At 48.7% G+C, this 12321-nt stretch overlaps 1 protein-coding gene across 1 annotated transcript; it reads right to left on the bottom strand.

Annotated features, from left to right (window-relative positions):
• Positions 1-1493: 1493 nt before the first annotated feature.
• Positions 1494-9922, bottom strand: LOC113917745 (mucin-1-like). Its single transcript, XM_027585720.1, has 2 exons — positions 9803-9922; positions 1494-3805 (listed from the first exon to the last, which is right to left on the bottom strand). Exons 1-2 carry the CDS (start codon positions 9847-9849, stop codon positions 1627-1629), a joined length of 2226 nt encoding a protein of 741 aa, XP_027441521.1. The 5' UTR covers positions 9850-9922; the 3' UTR covers positions 1494-1626.
• Between the last annotated feature and the right edge of the window lie 2399 nt (positions 9923-12321).

Raw genomic sequence — 12321 nt, 5'->3', positions numbered from 1 at the left:
GGTCCTGATAAAACGGAGAATTTATTTTTTTAAAAAGAGATTTTATTTATTTATTTGTCAGAGAGAGAGAGAGTGTGAGTGCACAAGCAGGGGGAGCGGCTGGCAGAGGGCAAAGCAGACTCCCCACTGAGCAAGGAGGCTGATGCAGGACTCAATCCCAGGACCCTGAGATCATGACCTGAGCTGAAGGCAGACGCCTAGCCATTGAGCCACCCAGGTGCCCCATGAAGAATTTAAAGAAATTCATTTTAAAGGAAGTTATTGGTAAAGAAAAAATAGTATCATTTAGTGAGAAGAGTGCACAGCAGCTGGCAGTAAAATGCATGTTTATTCTTGGTTTTAGCCAAGCACATTGCTGCCCAGCCAGAGGACTGCATTTTCCAAATGTGAGAGGAAATGTATTCTCTCTTCCTTTCTGGCATGCAGTCATATGGCTGGTGGTCCAGCAGCCATCTTGGCCCATGAGGCACTGCACAAGGATGGCAGAGCAGGAAGATGCTTATTTAATAAATATGTATTTGGGCCACCTGGGTGGCTCAGTTGGTTATTAAGCTACTGACTCTTCATCTCAGCTCAGGTCTTGATCTCAGGGTTGTGAGTTCAAGCCCCATGTTGGGCCTGCTTAAAAATAAAAAATATATGCGTAAGTATATGTATCTTATTATGATGTCTGCTGTTCTCCGGGCCACTTCCTCCCAGCCCCAAGTAGCTCACTGAGCCACAGAGAGGAGCATGGCAGGTGGAGGCAGGTGCACACTGCCCCCCCCCCCACACCCCCATCCACTGTCTCTCTCCATACCACCTTCTGTCTCCATCTTTTCTGCTCCAGCTCATCTTCAGATGGGAAACTTAAGTTCATCTTATACTTATGTTCATCTTAAATTTTTTTCTCTTGCCTGATCTCTGCCTGAAGCTCCTCTTGCAGCTTGCCCACTTCTTCCATTTACCAGTTGGGAGACAGAAATAAAATCTTAAAAGCATGCAGAGAGAAAAGCTAAATGTTCTCTATGGCAGCTATGGGCTAACAGCTGACATCTCAGTAGCAATGAAGACAGCTGGAATGTAGTGGAATAATCAAAATGCAAACTGAGGATTGGTAATCTTGGCTAAATGGTCGTTCATAAATGAAATACAGACATTTTCAAACAAGCAAAACCAAAGGGGGCTCACCAAGACAGGAACTGTAAGCCAGAGCGAGAAAGTTATGATGCAAAAGGGAAGGGCAAAGTGGAAAAAGTGGGTGAATAGGAATGTGTTGACTGTAAAAAGATAAAGGTGAGCCATCGGAACAGCAAGGGTAGACCCCAAATTCTGGGCCACAGTAAGGCACACCGCACAGGCGGTTGGGAGAAGGACCCCAAGCTGTTTGCGTGCTGCAGGACCGCAAGCTAGTGGCTTCACATGTGCTTAGTTAATCTAAGCAGACAGTTAAAAATGTAAGGGGTCCCACTGAAAAACTAAAGAGAGAATTAAGTGTATGACTCTGAATGGAATGGAAGAGAAAAAATTTTAATCCAGAAAATGAGGGAAGGACATGTAGAGAAAGCCCCCTGCCAGCAGGTGGTGGGAAGAGCTTTGAGGGTCTCTGGGCACTGGACCCGCGGATGCTCTGGTCTTGTCTTGGGACTAGTAATGGGGATCTGTGGGTGCTGGGCCAGCCGATGCTGTGTTCTCCTCCAGTCTTGGGAAGAGTGAGAGGGGTCCAAGGGCCCCAGGCCCAGCAGATGATGCTCTGTTCTCCTCCAATGTCAGCACTATTGAGGGGGGTCCATGGTCTCTGTGCCCAGCGGATGCTCTGTTCTGCAGTCTTGGGACTAGTGAGGGGGGTCCATTTGCATTGAGCTCAGAGGATGCTCTGTTCTCCTCCAGGCTTGGGATTAGTGACGCAGGTCTGTGGGCCCCGGGCCCAGAGGATACTCTGTTCTCCTGCAGATTTAGGACTAGTGATGGGAGTCGATTTGCATCAGGCTCGGAGGATGCTCTGTTCTCCTGCAGACTTAGGACTAGTGATGGGGGTCCATTTGCACCAGGCTCAGAGGATGCTCTGTTCTGCAGACTTAGGACTAGTGATGGGGGTCCATTTGCACCGGGCTCAGAAGATGCTCTGTTCTCTGGCAGACTTAGGTCTAGCGATGGGAGTCCATTTGCACTGAGCTCAGATGATGCTCTGTTCTCCTGCAGACTTAGGACTAGTGATGGGAGTCCGTTTGCACTGAGCTCAGAAGATGCTCTGTTCTCCTGCAGACTTAGGACTAGTGAGGGGGGTCCATTTGCACCAGGCTCAGAGGATGCTCTGTTCTCCTGCAGACTTAGGACTAGTGAGGAGGGTCCATATGCACCGAGCTCAGAGGATGCTCTGTTCTGCAGACTTAGGACTAGTGACGGGAGTCCATTTGCACTGAGCTCAGAGGATGCTCTGCTCTCCTGCAGACTTAGGACTAGTGATGGGAGTCCATTTGCACCGGGCCCAGTGGATGCTCTGTTCTCCTGCAGACTTAAGACTAGTGACGGGAGTCCATTTGCACTGAGCTCAGAGGATGCTCTGTTCTGCAGACTTAGGACTAGTGATGGGGGTCCATTTGCACCAGGCTCAGAGGATGCTCTGTTCTGCAGACTTAGGACTAGTGAGGGGGGTCCATTTGCACTGGGCTCAGAGGATGCTCTGTTCTCCTGCCGACTTAGGACTAGTGAGGAGGGTCCATTTGCACCGAGCTCAGAGGATGCTCTGTTCTGCAGACTTAGGACTAGTGAGGGGGGTCCATTTGCACTGAGCTCAGAGGATGCTCTGTTCTGCAGACTTAGGACTAGTGAGGGGAGTCCATTTGCACTGAGCTCAGAGGATGCTCTGTTCTGCAGACTTAGGACTAGTGACGGGAGTCCATCTGCACTGGGCTCAGAGGATGCTCTGTTCTCCTGCAGACTTAGAACTAGTGACAGGAGTCCATTTACCCTGGGCCCAGCAGATGCTCTGTTCTGCAGACATAGGACTAGTGATGGAAGTCCATTTGCATCAGGCTCAGAGGATGCTCTGTTCTGCAGACTTAGGACTAGTGGTGGGAGTCCATTTGTACCAGGCTCAGAGGATGCTCTGTTCTCCTGCAGACTTAGGACTAGTGATGGAAGCGCATTTGCACCGGGCCCAGCAGATGCTCTGTTCTGTTGCAGTCTTGGGACTAGTGATGGGGGTCCATTTGCACCAGGCTCAGAGGATGCTCTGTTCTGCAGATTTAGGTCTAGTGATGGGGGTCCATCTGCACTAGGCTCAGAGGATGCTCTGTTCTCCTGCAGACTTAGGACTAGTGACGGGAGTCCATTTGCACCGGGCCCAGCAGATGCTCTGTTCTGTTGCAGTCTTGGGACTAGTGATGGGGGTCCATTTGCACCAGGCTCAGAGGATGCTCTGTTCTGCAGACTTAGGACTAGTGATGGGGGTCCATTGGCACAAGGCTCAGAGGATGCTCTGTTCTGCAGACTTAGGTCTAGTGATGGGGGTCCATCTGCACTGGGCTCAGAAGATGCTCTGTTCTCCTGCAGACTTAGGACTAGTGACGGGAGTCCATTTGCACTGGGCCTATGGAGAGCAGATGCTCTCTTCTCTTGCAGTCTTGGGACTAGTGATGGGGGTCCATTTATACCGGGTTCAGAGGATGCTCTGTTCTCTTCCAATTTGGGGACTAGACATGATGGGGGTTCGTTGGCGCTGGGCCCAGTGGATGCTCTGTTCCCTGCCAGTGTTAGGCCACGCGGAGGGCCCTGAGGCTGCAGTTGGAGACCGGGTGGAGGTGGCCTTGGTCCGTTCTGCCTCCTGCAATGATATAAGCTGTGTCATGATTCTCTGTGTTTTTGTCTCAACTAGATTGAGTCTTGAAAGCAGAGACATATTAAAAAAGTGTATTTATATAAATCATCCCTCAAAGAGTGCCCTTGAGTGGCATTCGGTGTATTCAGTGCTGTGCTAGCACAGTATGTGCGGGGAATGTAAAATACACACTGGGTTTTGAAAACTTACTACAGGAAAAATAATGTAAAATGTCATTAATAATTTTTATATTGATGTTATGTTTTCTTACTGAGATAATTTACATAACATAAAATTCACCGTTTCAATGTGTATAAGTTCAGTAGTTTTTAGTACATTCATTTCATTGTACAGCCCTCACTCCTAATTCCAGAACGTTTCCATCGCCACACGAGGAAACCCACACCGGCTCAGCAGTCACTCCGGTCCCCTGCCCCCAGTCCCGGGGACCCGTCAGTCTGCTTTCTGTCTCTGCGTGAAAGTAAGCTTGTTTGACTCACTCTTCTTCACTTCTGACACCAAATATGTGGGGTTCCACACCAAACAGCTCTCCAGGCTTGACACCATGGCCTGTCCTACAGTTCAGTTCAAGGCCAGCACCAACCTGGGCTCAGCCCCGCAGGACCGCCCCCTCAGGTGTTGGGCGCATGTGGTCTGTCCTGGGTTCCCACACTTTGTCTGACTTGGCTACAAATTGGGGGTTCCCTTAACTCCCTCCTTGTGCTTGATATTTTGCTAGAATGACCCCCAGAACTCAAGTTTATTGTGAGACCGATGAACAGCCAGATGAAGAGGTACCAGGACAAGGCCCAGAAGTCCTGAGTGCAGGAGCTTCAGTCCCCACAGTGTTGGGGTGTGTCTCCCTCCAGCAGGGAGTCCCCATGGTGTTGGGGTGCGCCACCCTCCAGCAAGGGGTCACCACGGTGTTGGGGTGCACCACCTTCCAGCAGGGGGTCCCTACGATGTCAGGGTGACCACCCTCCATCAGGGGGGTGTGTTCAGCAACCTGGAAGCTCTCTGAACTTCAGCTGGGGTTTTTATGGAAGCCTCCCTACATGGGCGCTGTTGATTAAATCATGGGCCATTTGTGGTTAACTCGCTTAACCCTCAAGGACAGCTGGATGTGATTCTTACTCCTCTTTCCAGCCCCGCAGCTGAACCAGGAGGTTAGCAAAGGATAGGTCCTGAATTTGGACCCAGTTATTTGGCTTTAGAGGCAAAGCCCAGAGTCCCTGCCAGTCCAGGGGAAATCGCCGCCCCGTGGCTGCAGCTGGGAGCCTGTCTCCCCCCGACCCCAGGCCCCTTCCCACTTGGAACCAGCAGTGTCCCAAGGAGGTCATTTCAAGGGCATGTGAAGAAATGCATTTCCAGGCCCTCCCCAAGGCGGTGGGATGATTGGATCTCTGTCTCCTGAGAAGCACTTTCTTGTCAGCGGCAGTCGGACGTGATCAGAGGACTAATTCCCATTAAATTGTCAATGATGCATCAACTTGCCACTTCTTTTTAACTGTGAAAAAGTTTCCAGTCCGATAATTTCCTATTCTTCCCTCCAAGTATTCTTGTTTCTGACTATGCAGTCAAAGCAGGATCAGGCAATGCTCTTTTCCCTCCCCTGGGGTTTTCACTTTCCATCTCCTGGAAGGGATTAGAGGTGTTTTCAGTTTTTTGTGTGGATTGGGAGTTGCCCCTGGAAGCATCATCCTTCCTCTCATTTTGTACTTGAATCACGGACACTTCCCTAAATGGATTCCTGATGGAGGAATGAAAATAAAGAATTTTCTGTGGGGAGATGTAGTGGCAGGCAGAACCCTGCGCATGTGATCCTCCGGTCAGGTGGGGGTGGCGCTTCTTGTCGGGGAGGAGGCTGCAGGAACGTGCAGAACAAATCCTCCAGAGGGGACGTAGAAAGCACCTTCTCATCCAGTGCTGGCAGCAGAGAAAATGGAGAGCCCCAGGGAAGGAAAGGCAAGTGGAGTGAGTGTGTGCACGTGCGTGCACATGTGCTGGTGTGCGTGTGCACACACGTGCCTGGGTGTGCACCTGCACCGTGTGCGTGCATGTGTGCGTGTGAGGCTGTGCACACCTGCCTGTGTGTGCACATTTGTGCACGCGTGGGTGTGCACACATGCCTGCGTGTTTGCAGTGTCTGGACCTTTTGCCGGGAAGGAAATGCTCACAACAGTCACTCTCAGTTCCGGACAACTTGGATGCGTTGGAGGAACAGCCCCAGGCCCAGAGAACGGCCAGGGAGGCTTCAAAGCACCCATGTTTGCTCCTTCCTGCCACATGGGTGTCTCCCTCGGCAAGACTCCTGCTCTGCCCTGGCTGTCCTGATGGCACCTTCAGTCTCCAGTGTGCAAAGGACCCATTTCCATGCATTTCTTGAGAACACGCTCTCCCTCCTGAACTCCGTGACTTCCCCCTTGGGTTTCATTTCTTCTTTTCCAGAGGACATAAACTACACTTCCCCGGGCGTTGAGCATCATACAGTGGAGGTGGTGCTCCAGCCCTTGGGACCGCCCTGAGTTTGGTGGAAAACCCACCAGCCCTGCACGGAAGCCCCCTTCACAGGGTCCTTCACAGACACGCCCACCCCATCGAGGTGCTTCTGCTTGAACCACTCTTTGCACTTGGGCAGTCACTAAAAGCCAGTTCTCTGAAGAGTCATTTTGCCAAGTGACCAGCTCCCTGAATTTATTGTCTCTTTGAACTAATTTGCTTTAGCTGAGCAGTTTTCAGTGTGTGTTCATTTCCACATCTTCAGACTGCTCTCTCTTGTCTCTGCCTCAGTACCCTGGAGATGGAGGGACAGGGCGGGGGGTGGGGTTGGGAAGGTACTGGGGAGCACATTTTCTGCATATAACATTGACTACAAACAGTTCTAATCAGCCAGTTCTTTATTAGAATAATTGTCATAAACGACTTTCTTATTGAAGAATAGATTCTTATGGATTTATTCCTCCACTTTTTCCACCTGAAGAATCTTTCCATCTGAGAAAGAGGTTGCTGACCGCCTGGCCAGTGTCCATACTCCCTTTTACCTTAAACAGAAGCCCCCTCTTTGGTGGGGGCATCACTGTGCTCAGTAAGCAAAGCAAAGATCTGGATGGATCCTCATTTTCAAGGTCCTGTAAAGGGACTCCCCTGGGAGACATGCTCTTTGCCCTTTGCTTAACTTCTCTACCTGGAATGTGCTCGCAGTGGTGGGTCCTGCAGTGACTGTATGGGGACATGAGATAATCCCAATGATGAACGCTTAGAGACCAAATATACAAATGGGCAGTGGCCAGACCATGTATAAAAATAGAACTCTGGGGGCACCTGGGTGGCTCAGTAGGTTAAGCGTCTGCCTTTGGCTCAGGTCATGATCCCAAGATCCTGGGACTGAGCCCCACATCCGGCTCCCTGCTCCTCGGGGAAGCCTGCTTCTCGCCCTCCCTCTGCCACTCCCTTTACTTGTGCTCTTTCTCTGTCAAGTAAATAAAATCTAAAAAAAGAAAAATAGAACTCTGACACTACAGGCTGCAGCCCAGGAAGCCAGCCCGTTATCTGCGGTAACCAGCCCTATAAGTCAGATGTGTAGGAATTCGGACTACTATCTCTAATAAACAGTTCAGGAAGACAAATGATAAGCCCTGCAACAATTGGCCCCAAATGTCTATGACTTGATTAATAACTGACCGCTTCTCTGATTTTTGTCCCTGCTGTAACCTAGGACCAACCAGAGGAAGCCAGATATGCATCCCTAATGAATCACGTGGATGACCCACTTCTAGTTAGCTGCCCACAGCTCCCTCGGGCCACAGCCTCCCTCCAGGGTGTGCCCAGAGCCTCCCTGTTCTCACAAGGAAGCTTCCCACTCCTCTGCCTGCCTGTGAGTTTCCACCAAACGCAGATGACCCCCTTGCTGTAGCAAGCTCCGAATAAATAGCCTTTGCCCTTCTCCTTTGGGTTTCATTTATTTCCTTGCTGCCAGGTGTTAAGGATGGTGAAGCAAAAACACAAAAGGACCCGGAGCTCTGATCAAAGGGCAGCTGGTCTAGCCTAGGACTGTGTCGGGGAAATAAGATTAAGGGCAAAATCTCCTCCCAATCCAGAAACCTTCTCCACAAATACAGAGGAGAGAGAAAGCAATTGTATTACCGAACAAGCATTTGGCTAGAATGTGGCTTGCATCCCAGGCAATGTGCTAAAGAGACTGCAGACAGAAAGGGATCTTACTCCCGTATATAGCTAAGCAGATACGACCCAGTATCGTCATGCATCCAAGATGAAACTGCCCAATTTCTCATAACTTTTTTATTTTTTTAATTGTATTATGTTCTGATAGTCACCATAAAATACATCATTAGTTTTTGATGTTGTGTTCCACGATCCATTGTTTTCGTATAACACCCGGTGCTCCATGCAGTACGTGCCCTCCTTAATACCCATCAGCGGGCTAACCCATCCCCCCTCCCCCCTCCCCTCTAAAACCCTGTTTGTTTCTCAGAGTCCATAGTCTCTCATGGTTCATGAGCGGAGGCTTGCATTTGCAGTCAGGTGCCAGCAGAAGTTACACCCTCTACTCCCAGGGGCTGAGAGACAGGGCATTGCCTTCCCTGATGACCACATTTCATAGGCACACTCCCCAGCCCCTGAGGTGGGAGACCTGCAAGAGGCTTATTTCGCTTTCTATCTACAACTGCCTATCTCCAGTCTTCTCAACACAAGAGAAAATAAGCCTCGATCATGTTTAAGCCACTCTCATTTTGATTTTTTTTTTTTTTTAATAATTAGCAGCCAAACACAATATCCAATGAAAGCATAGTTTGGTGGGGTTTTTCCCCAAGTCTGGAAAATTCTTTCATCTTGAACATTGCCACCTCTTTGTTCTCTCCTTCTCTGAGGCTCTCCTTCTGTCTTCCTTGTCTAAAGTTTTCTCTAATATTGTTCAGCGTTGCTCTCCCCCTGCTACACATCTAGCTTCCAGTTCTTTAATTCTCTCTTCCACTGTGTCTGGTCTACTGTGTAATCCTTATGTTAAGTTTTTTATTTTAATGAATTATAATAGAGCTGTTTAACATTTTTGTTTGCTTTTTTAAAAATTCTGCTTCTTTAAAAAAAAATGATTACCTGTTTCCTGTGTCAAATGGTGTTCCTCACCCATATGCTTAAAAGAAACCGCTTCAGACATAAAGACATACATAGTTAAAGGTAAAAGATACATTGTATAGACACAAGTGAGAAATGTAGCTGGTGTGGCAGGACTGATATTGATCGAATATCAGACAAAGCCAATGTCAGTGCAAGGACTGTTGCGAGGGATAGAGATGAAGGGGTCAAGTGATCGGGAGGACATCAAAATCCTAAATGTGTATGTCCTAACATCAGAACTTCAAAGTACATGAGGAAAATCCTGAAAGAACGGAGTGTTGAAGTAAACATGTGCCCAGTCGCGGCTGGGGACTTGGGTGCTGCTTCTCGGTAATCACCAGAGCCAGCAGACGGCCGTCCCGGGCCTGGAGAACAGCACGCCCCGTCCCCTGCGGGCCTTCATGTGGGGTTGCACCATCTGGTCAGGAGGTGGCCGCTTGGCCTGTTTGAGTTTGTTGTCGCCATGGTCACCTCCGTGCAGACTTCAGGCCCCTCCAACTGCGGGCTGCAGTGGCCTCACCGTTACAGTGGGGTACGGGGCTGGAGGGGAGGGTCTTTCGCAGGGTTCCTGGGCCCCCTCAGCTTTTAGCTTTCCCTGTAGGATGGCCCCATGGAGGGGGTCCCTGTTCAGGCTCTCACACCTCCTGAGACCCCTGGCAGTCTGCTTATGCCCCAGGGGTGTGACTGACTGATACCTTTACCTCAGCTAAAGGCTTTTGCTTGTGAGAGTCTGGGAAGCACGTGGGGCCTGAGGAACCACTGGTCGCCCCAAGCACACCTGTGTCACCCAGAGGGCTCCGTGTACAGGACTCTGATCTATTTCCAACTGCCATACTGATCAGCCTGTCAGAACTTCTCAAGATTTACCTGAATCTTTCTTGTCCATCTGTGTGGTGGTCACATCTTTCTTCCATGTCCCATCAAAGATGAAACAGTTCGTGCCCTTTCTCTCTCTCTCTCTCTCTCTCTCCCTCTCCTTGAAGGGCCTCATTCCTTTTTGGAATTCAGTTTACTTTGTTCCTTTGTGACTCATCATCTGACTTTCACCGTTGCTAGAGTGGGAGGGATGTTCTTTGCAGCTTTTGGCATTCTGAGTGGAAATGCAAGTCTCTTAGGTATTTTATTGCAGCCCAAGGCTAACTATTTCACTCTGTGAGTTCATCTTTGGTGGGAATTTCCACTGCAGGGGTCCAGAGTAATAGCAGTATTCCTCTGAGATATGTATCATATCATGAGGCCAAGGCAGGAAAGAGATGGCACAGAAAACTGGGTCACTGAGGAAAGTGACAATGTGGGGGGACAGGGTTAGAGAACCTGGTATCCTGTGGCTCACAAGAACAGGTGCTGTGGCATCTGGAGGGGTAAGGTCTGCAAGGCTGAGGGAGGAAACTTTCTGGGGTCCAGGGAGGGTGGCCACATGGAGAGGACTGGCAGCAGCTGTGGCCCTCAGTGAAAGATCTCAGCCAGTTTGTGGCTAGACAGAAAACAAGGGAGGATATAAAAGTACTCAGCACTACTGCTGACCAAGAGGACCTAATCAGCATTCATAGACAGCTTCCCCCAGCAAGGGCACAGAACACATGCTTCTCAAATGTTCATGGAACATAGCCCAAGGTAGATGACATCACGAGCCATTAAACACACCTCAACAAGTTAGAACTGAAATCATGCAGAGGGTGTTCTTGGACCACACAGCACAATCAAATGAGACAGCAGTAACAGAAAGCTAACAGGAAAATCTCCAAATAATTCGAACTAATTAGCACACTGACAAAGAACACATGGATCAAAAAGAAATCTCAAGAGAAATAAATACATTGGATTGAATGAAAGTGAAAATACAACACATCAAAGCAGGGTCAAGAGAGAAATTTATAGCACGAAATCCTTACATTAGAAGAGAGGGAAAATCTCAGTAGTCTGGGCTCTACCCTCAACAAAAAGAAGAGCAAAATAAACCCAAAACAAGCAGAAGGAAGGAGACAATAAAGAGATGAAATCAATTAAACTGAAAACAATAGAGGAGGTCAACAGAACAAAGCTGGTTCTTTAAAAAGATCACCAAACCTCTAGCAGATACCAGAATCAGGAACAAAAGTGGGGACATCACTACAGACCCCACAGAATGAGAAGGTTCATTAGGGAGCACTTCAAACAACTCCACACACACAAATTTTACAACTCGTATGAAATGGACCACTTCTTTGAAAAGCACAAACTAGCAAACTCACCCATTATGAAATATATACTATGAAGTGCTCTGTAACTATTAAGGAAATTGAATCAGTAATTAAAATATCCCCTCCCACCCAAATTCCCAGACCCAGATGTTTTCATTGAAGAATTCTTCCAGGCTTTTAAAGAAGGATGAACACCAATTCTACACAATCCCCAGCAGAAAATGGATAATAAGGAAGCTCTTCCCAATTCATTTTATGAAGTTGGCGTCACCCTGACAACAAAAACCAGACAGCACAAAACAGGGAGACTACAGACCAATATACCTTAGAAATATAGCTGCAGAAGTTCTTAACAAAGTATTAGCAAATATAATTAAGCAATATATAAAAAGAATCCCTACGACCAAGTGGAGTTTATTCCAGGGATGCAAGGCTGGTTTAATATTCCGAAATGAATCAATATAATCCACCACTTTAACAGACTACAGAAGAAAAGAATCATAAGATCATATCAACTGATGTAGAAGAAGCATTTGACCAAAATATAACAGCCATTCTTGATCAAAGCTCTCAGAGAAACAGGAATAGAGAGGAACTTTCTCAAGCTGATAAAGAGCATCTACAGAAATTACACTTAATGCTGAAAGACTGAATGCTTTTTCCCTAAGATCTGGAAAAAGGCAAGCATGTCTTTTCTCACCATTGTTATTCAACATTATTTTGGACATTCCCAATAGTGTCGTAAGGCAAGAAAAGGAAAGAGAGATACTTCCACGTGGTGTACCATGGGCCCCAATGGCAGCCACAGTGCCACCCTCTTCTGGGACACACAGCAAAGGACAGAACAGCAGGGGGCCTCCTGCACAGCCGGCCCGGCCCGGGAGTGACCCAAGGTGGGGGAGCAGTTGCAGCACACCAAGGCCAAGATCACTGAGCGTTCATCTCTGACCAGATGACCTTGGGCACCAATGCGAGTGCTCAAGCTTGACACCCATGAGCACACCTAGAGAGCCCAGCATCTGCCACCTCACTGCATCCCACCCAAGCCCCAGGAGGCTGACCAGGGCAAAAGTGGGGCTGTGTGCATCCCTCACTTGGCCAAGTCAGAGGCCTTCTTCCATGAGGCAGGTGGGCATGAGCCCTGTCCCGTGATCTCACCCTGAAGGGCCTCCATCCAGAACCTGACCCTGGGCCTTGCCAGCAAGC

Source organism: Zalophus californianus, chromosome 1 (assembly GCF_009762305.2).
Source record: "Zalophus californianus isolate mZalCal1 chromosome 1, mZalCal1.pri.v2, whole genome shotgun sequence".
NCBI lineage: Eukaryota > Metazoa > Chordata > Mammalia > Carnivora > Otariidae > Zalophus > Zalophus californianus.
The sequence above is the reverse complement of the archived record's forward strand: the minus strand, read 5'-3'. Positions and strand labels throughout refer to the sequence as shown.